A 12,441-nucleotide genomic window follows, 5' to 3' on the forward strand; every position below is an offset into this window, starting at 1 on the left:
CGTTTCGTAAGGCTATTTTGGAAGCAAATACCGCCGACCTGTATGACAACAAAAAGCAAAGTTCATTGAAATTTTATTTTTTGGAGAATTTCGCCTACCATGGTAAATTATATTTCAATTGTTTTTGAACTTACAAAAGGCGTTCCATTAATCTCGTAGTTTGTTAGTTTGAGGGCCACAAGTTTTTCACACTTGTTGTGTCACGTGTTACCCTCTTTTAATAAAGTTTAATCAATCAATCAATCATTATCTAAACATTGTTGTAACTAAAACAGTTTCTTTATCACAAAATCCCCCATGTTTCACTATTCAAAAATGACTTCAACGTATAACAAGTTTATTTCGGTACAACCACAACTAGTATACACATACAAGTGCACTTGATACAAATACGATACTGATAAGTCTAACACGGAAGCTATTAATGCACTATCTTAAATCTACAATCAAAATCATTGTATGACCTTGGTCATGCACCGAATCATCCCGATCAAATGAACAGGGCCGGCCAAAGTTTAAGATAAAAACACAATCCAAAAAAAGACTTTTTATCAACTCAAATCTGTCATATTCCGGTTTCTTTTCAATAGTGGTTTTCCCTTATGATGGTTTTGAGATAAAACCGAAATACAACACTTTAAATCGTCTTGTTTTTTAACTTAAATTTGAGTTTGCAATTTTTTTATACCATAATGAAATTGTCGTCTGGTCAAGAATGACAGCCAAAGTTTGAACTAGTATTGTGTAAAAAAGTGAAATTCGATAATGAAAATATCATCGAGTGGACAGCGATATTTAGAATGTCGAATACTGTGAATAAATTCAACTTGCTTGATTAAAAATGGGATGAATACGATGCATGGTCAAGTCCTAAGGGTGTCTCTAATTCAAGTAGTTATACAATACTACTATTAAAATAATTGTTAATAAGAAAAACTTATCTTAACCACTCAAAGCGGTATTTAAGAGATTATCTGCAAGTGGCTGTCATCATTCATCAAACAATGCTTTCATTTCCATTAAACTTTCGTGAATCAAATGGGAAAAATGGCTGGCACTCTGAAATAAATGAAGAAGAGGACAATGCTCAACGCAACCGTGAAAATGTATCATGCACATTTGGATAAGATTTAAAATGATTGAACATAGAATGACCTGAAACATCTGTTTAAAATAAAAACTATTCAAGTATAAAACACTTTCACTACAACAAGACTTTTCCACCCACCCACCCACCCCCGGCCGCCACATTAGTTTTGAAAGACTATAAATCTTGCAGCAAATACAACAAATCACACCTGTATAACATAACCATCATATTAAATGACTATTTGATGGAATTAGGAGCTGATTACATGGAGCAATTTCAGCCCGGGCATATTATAACATCCTATCAAAATAGCAAGCGCGATTACACGAGAACATTTCTAACCCGGACTGAAAAGTCTATCATGTAATCGTTTCAGCCCGGGTTGAAATCACAGCTGAAAATATTCACGCATGCGTAATTGCGTACCAATTGCTCAAGATGACGACAACAAAATGACAACAAATTAACGACAACTGGCGATCATGCCCCGGACAAGCTTCGTAAATTTCAGCCCTGTCTAAACACCAGGCTGATATTGACCATATAATCACACAAAATTTCAGACCGGCCTAAACACCGGGCTGATATTGACCATATAATCACACAAAATTTCAGACCGGCCTAAACACCGGGCTGATATTGACCATATAATCACACAAAATTTCAGACCGGCCTAAACACCGGGCTGATATTGACCATATAATCACACAAAATTTCAGACCGGCCTAAACACCGGGCTGATATTGACCATATAATCACACAAAATTTCAGACCGGCCTAAACACCATGCTGATATTGACCATATAATCACACAAAATTTCAGACCGGCCAACTCCATGTAATCGGCCCTTAATATATCATGAAGTGCCACCACTGACTTCGAAGTTTGTAACTAATAGCCATCATATCCTCATATATTATCCTTGGTATGTTGCAATTATCATTGCTAACACGATCTGCAACTTTCAAACCTTTACTCGTGCAGTTGTTTTGACAGCAGCCGGTATTCATTGTAAAATTCTAATCAAGTTCTAATGAATCAAAGTTAAATTTATAACATCATCATACCGTCAACGGTGAGGATTTCTTCGTGGTAATATGGACGATTATTGTATGCGCTGCGATTTGGTACGACAAACCATAACCGTCATCTGCGACCTAAAATAAATAAAATGTAAGAAAACTTAAAACCAAGACCAGCCGACAATTTGAAGAAATATAGTATAAAGCAAATTCCGAAAAAGCAAGACATCATGAGATTGCAAAATATGCATCAAAACAAGACGAGAAGTGAACTGTAAATTTTCGACTTTATTTCAAAGTCATCCTCAGACAAACCCCCCCCCAGTGCAACTTTCTACATGGCGTCCCTAGTGCATGGCCACCATGGGAACTGGACCATTATAGAGTGAATATACAATATTTACCGGTCCAAATCCACCACCGCCTGGAGTTTTTGATTTATCCTTGTTGTATGTGGCAATCTGCATTTGATCGGAAGCAGTCTGTCGAAGAGAATGAATGATTAAAAAAAGACATTGAAAGACCAAGATTTCGTGTAATAAAATTAATGCCCTTCATAAAGTTTTAATTTGAGCCATAGCAATAGACCAAAAATTGTAAAATTGAATTTATTGTAACGTTTCGTCTTTACTCAAGACATCTTCAGACAAATAATATATAGGATGTTAACGAAGATCAAGATGTGTTTTTAGCATTTCCCTACTGTTTTCTTTTATAATGTCTCGGGAAAATTAGATCTTAGCTAAGTATAAATTCTCACATTAAGAATGTCGATTCGAAATATAAACATCTTAAAATTAGAGCTCAAAAATGATTAAGAACTATCGAGAAGGATATCGAATGAAAGTTGCGAGTGTTTTCCCGCGATGTATATCTTAGTTCTTCGAAGTACTAGAAAGTGTTTTCAAATACCTGACTGGTTGATATGTGCCATGGCTCGCTCAGAATCTATAAATAATTGAACAATGCAAAGACCGTGAGATCACAGCCACGGAATGAGAGACAGCATCCTTCAGAATTATGAAGCTTAGACAAAAAAAGCACACAGAAAGACACGTGGGCACATTTCTGTCTTTGTCACAATGTGTTTAGCAAGTATGTCAGAGTGGCTTACTATAGGTGATTTTATCTATATACTAGGAAGCAGTGAGCCCGTCACTCTTTCGTCCATATTCTATGGGCTAAAATAAAAATATTACCTCGTTCAAAAATGGAGAGTCGACATTCAAGTACTTGGAAACGATGTAGAGACAAAAAAGATGACGGTCCACACCTGGAAATGCCATGATAAAGTAACTTGAGGAAGCCATGATAAAGTAACTTGAGAAAAGGAAAAACAACCCTAGATACTATGTAAAAGGTGAAAAGTAAAACGTAAAAACCTTCTCCTGCCATTGCTTTTCTAATGTTAAATGAATGAGCTTCGCATGCTTTCGTCAACAAATTCCTCTTCGTTTCTTTCTGTAACAAAACACAGCGATATATATTAGTAATCCCTACCTAATTTCACTTGATGCAGAGATCTAGTTCATTACATCAACAGCAATCACCATCTTCCTTTCACAAAGACTGCATACTTCAACGTACCGTTACATCTGGATTCACCATTGCCTTGACAAAAGCACAAGATTCAGCTGTGCAGGGGCGAACGGTCTCTGTACGGCCATCACTGAAAACAGCATTGACCAAAAAGCTCAATAAAGAGGTATAAATAATAATTATAGAATTAAAACAAGATCTACAACAAATTCCTTTCCGACGGTAACACACGTGTCAAAAAAACGAGACCAAATTACAAAATTCGGACAATGAAATGGTCGGACATAGTATTTTATATGTAGAATAGTGGCAATAAGATGGAAATCAAATCAAAGGAAAGCTTGCATATGACATGCAATATGCAGATACAACTTATAGAGAAAAATAAAAACATTTCCGACGTTGTCGCGGATATTACGAGTGCCATAAAAAGTGTCGATGAGTTTGATATGCATTTGTCAAACAAGCTTAATAAGACAAACAACATGCTAAAAATAATGATTGAAGATTTGCTCAGCGCATCTACAAGCACCAATTTCAGAGCTTGCTCTGTCACAAATTATTTGAGAATGAATCTGAGCATGCGTAGTCAACTGCACCAACTTTCCAAGTTCATGGTCATGGCACCGACCAACTGTATGTACTCGTACCAAGTATGGATAAATTAGCTCGCTCAGTCACAAATTTTTAGATAAATCATCTGCGCATACGCAGCCTTCTCGAGCCTGCGCAGTTGACTTGACCAGCTGCCCGAGTTCATGGTCATGGCAACCACCAACTGCATCTAACAGCACCGATTTTGAAGTAAATAGCATGCTTAGTAACAATTTAATAGAGAAATCATCTGCGTGGCGCTTGAGAATCTGTAGTTCACTCGACTAATTGTTTATAGTCATTGCAACGACTAGCTATATGTACTTGCACTTCATTTACGGAAATTAACTCACTTAGTCGCAAATTATCAAAGAAATCATCTGGGCATGCGCAATAGTGACTTCAATAATACCACAACTTTCGTAAGCCTTTGAACTTATGTATATATATATATAAATCTAACACTTTATATAGTTGATGTCAACTAGCGGTGGAAGCTGGGTGCGATATAGTATGCGGTGGCTTAGGGGTCCACACTTCGGTGGTGGCGACCGCACTCTCCCTGCGTACCCCAAGCAAAGCCTATCGCAGGTGATCTCATGGTCTGATGGGCGGAAGCTTGCTGTTGCATCTCCCAAGTAAGGATAGCGTGGAGAGGCCGAAATCTCCTACCGAAACGTTAACATGCGGCGTTCTAGTGCCTTACGCTTAAGAAGGTATCGCGAAGCACGGACCGAAAACGGGGTTTTTTGCTTTCGAATTTTATCTTTTTGTTTTATTTTATCTCTTCTCATTAATAAAATAAACCAAGCAATATTTCAATTAACTTCTTCTGACACTTATAATTTAAGACAACCTTAAACATGTTTTATACAATTTTTATTGGTTTACATCTTTCTGATTTAACACTCTCATTTACTGTTTGTCTTCTATCACGAGCAAACCGTCCAAGGGCTTCATGTCAAACAAGGATTATCTGTTTCCCTTAATTAACATGCGACGCTCTATTGCTCAACTATTTCGGGGTATCGGGAGGCATGGACCGAAAATGGATTTTTTGTTTTTAAAATTTGTCTTTTTTCTTTACAAGAATTCTTCTCATAAAAGAAACTAGAACATCCAAGGACACTGCAAAGGTTCAAACAACTTCTGCCTTTTTGATTTATAATTTAAACCAACTCTAAGCATGTTTATACGTTTTTTAGATGTTATCTTTTACAATGTAACTTTCTCATAAGTCTCTCGTGATGAACGAGAGCCTCCATATACAATATCTCTCTCTCATCATGAACGAAAGCATCCAGGGGCTTCATGGAAAAAGGGATTATCTACTTTTTTAATAATAGTTTTTACAAGATAACATTTAGTAAGCCAAGCCATTTGTATCGTCTAAATTGAGCCCTTATGTCATAAAATTTTAATTCATTTTGGACAGTTAATTTCTTTTTACCTTACAATATTTTCATGATTCAATCTAGAAAGTAACTTAACTCGCTTTTCTTAAGATTCTACGAACCTTCTTAAGATTCGCCAAAGGTAAGGTATAGTTTATAAATGTAGTATAAATATGACAAAAGGTTGAAAAAAAGTTGAATGAACACTCACCGATACAGTCGCGTCATTGAAGATTCATAAGTCAATTTGAAAGCTTTGCGCTCCTAATTCCAGAAAAAAAATTTGTAAAAAACTATTTTTGAAAAATAATTAAACAGGTGACACGATTGAACGTAACTCTGTTACGTCGTTCGCATTCAAAATAATTATTCTAGACGCTCACAAACCTTGAAGCTCGCTAACTGGTAACTCATTTGAACAAATGCATCCGGGCTGAAATGGTTATGAACGAAATGAAATATAACGATATAGTTAATGCAAGGAAATGTGTAAAAATCTTAAGCTTTCAATACATGTATGGTGAATAAGACTAGAATTTACCTCAATTTACGCATCTTGATGGTATCTTTACCTGAGGAAACCATTGTATACTAACTTTCAGCACGAGTGAAAAATAACTGGAAGTTTTCTCAGGCTGAGGGAGATATTATCTTTGAACTTACCAAAGTCTTCATGTACAAGAACATGTAGGTCTAGATCACTAATCAAAGCAAGATTATTCTTTTTTGCCGTTTCAATTCTTTCAACACACTGCAATGAAAAAACCAAACAAACGATGAAGAGGAAACGCCAATGTATGAAACAAAAACTTTGCTAGAAAAATTACGTTAGCATTAACCAAAATGAAAGTATACTTTCGACTATGCAAGTCTCTTTTCATTATTAAGATATAAAAGTTTTGTTGTTTCCAATTTATCTAACCACGTGACGTCATATTGCGTTCTGAGTTACCGCAATGTTTCAAATATTCTTCACTTTCCTGACTACTTAAGGTTGATACTAGTAAGTGTAGCATTTTATACCATTAACTCGTTACAATGAAAGGAACTCTGCTCAGTTGAAGTACCATATCAGCAAATATACTTAATGCTTCTCGTTCTCATTATGCAATGTGACGTCCCAAGCTACATAAATTTGACATAACAAAAACCTCCTTATCTCGAGAATGATAAGTGACACGCGTTAACTAGTAAAGAAAAGTCCATTGAATGAATGAATGAAAATCTTTATTTTGACACGCTGGCCTTGTCAACTGGGGTTGATTTCCACAAGGGGCGTGATTTTGTTCAAAAACAATTACAAAATTTACTAAGAAATAAATTATCTACAGAAGAGAAGTTTAAATATTTACAGAGTTTAGTTTATTCCATCAGTTACATTTAAAAATACCTGTTCAATTAAAATATAACTCAGATAGCAAAATTTTCGTTTCACAGACACTTTATAAAGCATAAAAACGTGATACGTCAAAGCTAACCTTTTCAGGAATATCCCACTTCAAACGTGCAGGAATATCCAAAGAATATTGTGTTTCGCCTAAACATTCACCTTGAGCATCATAGTCAAGCTTGTTGATGTCACAATCGATAACCCATTCAAAAAGCTGTGACATAATTGGCGCATCAGCCCTTAAGATCGAAAGAAATCTTCAATCATTGGTCAAAACAATGAAACCAAGGAAAATCAATGAGTATAATCAGATAAATGGATTATATATATGAAAAAAAAAACGTTAACTCACATTGCTTTTCAATGTATTTGGTGTGTTTTTATAAAAAATCTACGATGGGATTTTTTATCAAAAAATATTTTGTGCTTAAGAACGTCAACAATTGTAGAACATCTTCCTTTAATGTGAACTTACCATCCATGTTCAACGTTAATTCCATACTACAGGAAATATAATAAATGGCATATACAACAAGGAATTTTTAGAGGAACAATGAATAGTGTAAATGATGTACACGCTCAGGGGAAGACGGAACATCTACAATTTGCGGGGGGGGGGGCTAATATTTATACATTCATATGTTAAAGGTTATAATCTGTAATCACAATTGATTTTACTAGAAACTGATCAAAACCTCCCCCCTCTGATCATTGACCTTCAGTGGTCCCTGTATGCTACTGGACTATTTAGGTGATGCATGGTGTGTGTGATAGAGAATATTAGTTGTCCCTTGAGAGGGATATGCTAGGATATTTCATGATATACCTTGTCCCTTGAGAGGGATATGCTAGGATATTTCATGATATACCTTGTCCCTTGAGAGGGATATGCTAGGATATTTCATGATATACCTTGCCATTTTTGAAGATGATGATATTGAAGGACTTATCAAACCAAATATTATCTCCTTCACCATGTAATGCATACTTTGAAAAATCATTATACTTTGACGGATCATTCTGTGTGGAAGATAATGCAACAATTACTAGCTGGCAGCTGCCCAAACATGAAGAAACAACTTCAAATAAAACCTTGTCAAAACCTGTCTCTTCCTCAGACAAAACACACATGAATGCAGCCTAAATATTTGGAAAATATATGTTAATTAATCAGTGACAAACCCACAAGGGTGCCGTTTAGGTCCTTTGAAATTTTACAGAATATAATGGAACAGAATTGAGTAATATTCAAATATGATGCAACACAATGCAATGCTATGCAATACCAATACAATATCAGTAAAATATGATACAACACAATGCAATGCTATGCAATACCAATACAATATCAGTAAAATATGATACAACAGGATGCGATGTCATGTGATACAATACAATAAAATATAACACACATTGAAAACAAAGTTCACAGGATGCAGTCAACATCTTTTTTTGTTACTTACATGTTCTATAGTTTTTAATGATTCATGGTTAACTCCAGTATGGAAAAACTCCTCACGTGTTTCAGCCCACAATTTTCTGAATAAACATTAATTGATGTGTAGCTTTTAGATGATGAACAATATTGAGACGAACCAGTTTCAACTGACCTCTGTTCACCAGTGATGGCTGCAAGCGAGGCTTCACCAACGGATGGCAATGAAGTATCTTCAATTATTTTGTCCAACTGACTACAAGAAGAAATCATTGCCTGTTTTCATATGCTTTTCTGAAAAGCAACATTGTTTTGGTTTCGTGTGTGACCCTGATAAAAATAGCAGTTGAACATCTGGGTGTCTCTAAGTTTGAACTCTTCAATAAAAGCTTTCAACATGTACGTGGTATTGAAGATTTAGCATGTTTAGGTCTTTAAATTATTTGGGCAGTTATGTTTGTGACAACAAAAGATTGTGCAAATAAAATCTTGAAGTACATTTCTCTCACTATTTTTTGGATAAAAAATGAATCCTACTATATTTCCTTGAGATAAAGGAATAATCATGTCTGGGTATGCATAATCTTTTGAATGTACTAAAACAAGATACAATACTTTTGAATGTCTTTTGGTTTCAATAGGTTTCCTCGGTGGAATACATTTAGTTTGAAATATCTGCCTTTATGAAGAACAACGACATGATTCACAGAGGCATGTTGGATGAGTTCGTCTGGTTAAAAAAATGCAATGCAAAATGTGATGAGAATGAGCATTTCAATCGTGAAAAATATCATAAACATAACCGCTATTAATACCAAAATCCTTTCCAGGAATTCTGGTCTGATTAAACATTAATCTGTATTGCGTTGAACAAAGAGGAATCAGCTTGCTCAACATTAACTACAAATACAACAAAATGAATCAATGACATGTTATGCTTCAAATTCACCATTGACAATACTTTATCTATATGCATTTTGGAAACATAGATCGAAGAACTTTATTCAAACATGCTGGCTCTGACAATCCTTGGGTTGCAAGCTACATCAGTCGCCATGTTGGACAATTTTAACAAAGGATTTTCTTTATTTATAATGTAAATTTCATCCAACATGGCAAGCATTCCATTGTTCTCTTACTCCCAAAGGGATGGTTGTAACCCACCAACAGAAGCCAAATTCCAAGGAGGGTGTATAAAAAACACACAGAAAAAAAATTGAAAACTATTTGTAAATTTATGAGAGAACATAATAAAGTTCTTTATAAATTCAACTATTAATAAAATTATGAGAGAATACACAAATTGACTAATAACCTTATTTAGGTAATCAAATAACGGATAAAATGAAATTGATCTCAACTTACAGGTTTCAATCTTTCTTTCTCGACTAATTTCCGAAAAAGAAACAGAGAATGAATAAGATTTGCTGCCTTTGATGTTTGTTTAAACTTTCTAGTTAAAAAAGGTCCGTCCTACAAAAGACACAAATATAGTCCCAATAAAGATAATGGACTGCTATGTACTCAAAGAACAATTTTATCATACAACGCCATAAAAGTTGCTGTTGATCATCAAAGATCCCCGAGCTTTCATGTACACATACTTATTCCACCAGTCTGTCACCTAAGCAAATTAATATGACAACCAGTTCCCAATAAAACATAAAAACATATGACTATCAATTATATGAGGTGATTAATATATATAATTACTAACATAGTTGTTAGACCACCAAGATTTTAAGACTAAATAACGCTGAAGTTTCCGTCCAATACCATTCTGTAAAGTGAATCATCAACATTTTTGTAAATGGAAGATCCACTAGATGTATTTGAAAAATTGTGTGAAATTTACCCGAAATTCTTTGGTCAAATATTTGACTCTTTCATATTTATCATCAGAAAAAATTTCCTTCACACTAAGTAAATGCTAAAACAATCAGTTTAGTTTCAGATTTGGTTTTAATACATCTAAACAAATAGAAAAATTGTAATAAAACTTATACTTTATCAAGAGTTGCATCCAATGATGGTACTGGAAGCCTTGGTAAAGATTGCTGAAAACTGTACAAACCATAATTGCCCGATGTAAAGAGTTTGACAACACCCTAAAAATATTAACCTTTTTAGCTTGAAAAAAAAGACCCTGTAATACAAAAGGGAAAGACTTACAGCCCATATCTTGGTCTTTAAAGAAATTTTTCTACAAAAAAAAAATAATGAAATTATTGAAGGAAAGAAAATGACTATTAATAATGAAGACCAAGAACTACAATCAAGTAGGCACTTCAGCATCCCCTGCTAAAGTATTCCACAATGATTGATTTAAAATCACCTAACAGACAGATGAACAAACCACAATTAACAAATAAAGCATCCTGATACATCAGAATCATATCACTCCTCCTTTTCATTGATTCAATTCAATATCACCTTTCAAATAATACTGCACGATAAGTAAGCAAAGCACGAAGAATCAGCTGCAAAAAGAGACCCCAGAGCATCCACAACAAAGTGGCAAATATAGCAACTCCCAAGCATACTGCAATGTACGGGCTTGCTGTTATCAACCTGCAAACATAAGCACACAACAAAAAAAATTTATGCGAGGAAAACAGCAAGTATGAGTGCTGATTGGTCAATGGCTCAATGCCAAAGACTAATTACTGTCATCATCAGACATAATGAATAATTGTGCTCGAATTTTTGAAAACTTTCTTTCTGGAATGTTCACAGCATGTTAAGTGCAAGAATAAAGTAACTCTTGAAATGCAAAATGTTTTAGCTTTCTTGAAATTTCTTGAGTAGATAACGATTGAATAACGGGAATAAAATAATTCATCAGCGAAAGTGAATTGTTTCACAAAAAGTGAAATAATCAAAATGTAATGAAAATTATAATTTCCCAAATCCCATGTAATAAATAATTGCTAATCGCTAATCCGAGTTGATCAATATAAATTTTGAAGACGACTTTAGAATTTTGATTGCGAACAACATCCGAATAAATCCGAACAATTTCAACCCTTTTCCAGCAAGTGGTGCTAGGCACGAAAAGCAAATGTTTCCACGATGTTTAATAAATAATTGAGTTTTCACATAATACAAAACAGCCGCGATTCGTCACTAATAATTACACCTCCATAACCGCCTCCCGTTTACGCTTCATTATATACCGGTAATCGGGAAAAATACAAAGGCTCCCTTACCCTTTACCGTATGTAAATGAGGAGCTGGACAGTTGGTTATATCAAGTAAAATAAAATAACAGCTCTTTGGTAAAATTTCTACTAATAATCAGAAACATACCCCGGCAATGCCTGCTCCAAGCGGCCAAGAACTCCCAACGTCGGCTGATGTTCTCCAATTCGAGCGGCGGCAAGCGCAATGACAAAAAGTATCCACGCAAACGGAGTTGCAGGAAAATGCCATTTGAAAAAGTTGTGCTTTGCTGTCTTATATTTCCTCTTCACAGTCTTCCTTAGGGCACGAAAAACATGGTGAATTACATCCTTATCAAAATGTATGTTCAGTTGGCCATCATCCGTGACGGCAAACTGAAATGCAACAGCCAAACGAGCTTCAGCCATCTCTCAAAGCCAAATCATTCAAAACTGTTTAACAGTACGAATTTTCCTTAGTAAGCAAGTTATTACTGGAATGAAAACCTCGCAAAAATTTTACCGAACACCCCCAATCGAAAAATCGTGTGCATTTAAAGTATTAGCAATGAAGGATGTAGTTCAAAGTCCACACACCACGCGTTACGTAAAACATGCATAAAAAATATACCACTTATGATCTTATCATAAATTTCATGAAAATTGAAATGGTGCAGCGAATCAGGGTTATGCAAAAGAAGTATAAAGATTTAAGCTGTTCATTTTATGTTCAAAGTACCTTGATAACAATGCATACTTCAGATTTCTCTATTCTGTACTTCAATGAGAATCTCAATGAGAAGCTTCATGGTAGT

The 12,441-nt window shown here is 34.9% G+C and overlaps 1 protein-coding gene across 1 annotated transcript; it reads right to left on the bottom strand.

The window, feature by feature from the left end:
- Window positions 1-320: 320 nt before the first annotated feature.
- On the bottom strand, window positions 321-12,201 carry LOC124438333 (carnitine O-palmitoyltransferase 1, liver isoform-like). The gene is made up of 27 exons (XM_046988393.1): window positions 11,775-12,201; window positions 10,899-11,036; window positions 10,638-10,668; window positions 10,472-10,573; window positions 10,321-10,395; window positions 10,183-10,245; window positions 10,012-10,089; window positions 9,831-9,938; window positions 9,281-9,365; window positions 9,081-9,195; window positions 8,641-8,721; window positions 8,494-8,569; window positions 8,123-8,170; window positions 7,943-8,050; window positions 7,506-7,531; window positions 7,119-7,269; window positions 6,304-6,391; window positions 6,182-6,212; window positions 6,028-6,073; window positions 5,852-5,904; window positions 3,701-3,782; window positions 3,496-3,574; window positions 3,313-3,386; window positions 3,026-3,061; window positions 2,518-2,595; window positions 2,159-2,248; window positions 321-1,059 (listed from the first exon to the last, which is right to left on the bottom strand). Exons 1-27 carry the CDS (start codon window positions 12,053-12,055, stop codon window positions 991-993), a joined length of 2,292 nt encoding a protein of 763 aa, XP_046844349.1. The 5' UTR covers window positions 12,056-12,201; the 3' UTR covers window positions 321-990.
- Between the last annotated feature and the right edge of the window lie 240 nt (window positions 12,202-12,441).

Source organism: Xenia sp. Carnegie-2017, unplaced genomic scaffold, assembly GCF_021976095.1.
Source record: "Xenia sp. Carnegie-2017 unplaced genomic scaffold, XeniaSp_v1 HiC_scaffold_19, whole genome shotgun sequence".
Classification (NCBI taxonomy): Eukaryota; Metazoa; Cnidaria; class Anthozoa; order Malacalcyonacea; family Xeniidae; genus Xenia; species Xenia sp. Carnegie-2017.

What these genes read in the sequence shown, in the direction of transcription:
- LOC124438333 (XM_046988393.1), bottom strand. Translation starts at nt 12,055, where the DNA reads ATGGCTGAAGCTCGTTTGGCTGTTGCATTTCAGTTTGCCGTCACGGAT. An exon ending in CGTGCAGTATTATTTGAAAG is followed by an intron (nt 10,669 to 10,898) that starts GTGATATTGAAT and finishes TTTTTTTTGTAG; the next exon opens with AAAAATTTCTTTAAAGACCA. An exon ending in TCATCTTCAAAAATGGCAAG is followed by an intron (nt 7,532 to 7,942) that starts GTATATCATGAA and finishes TATTTCCTGTAG; the next exon opens with TATGGAATTAACGTTGAACA.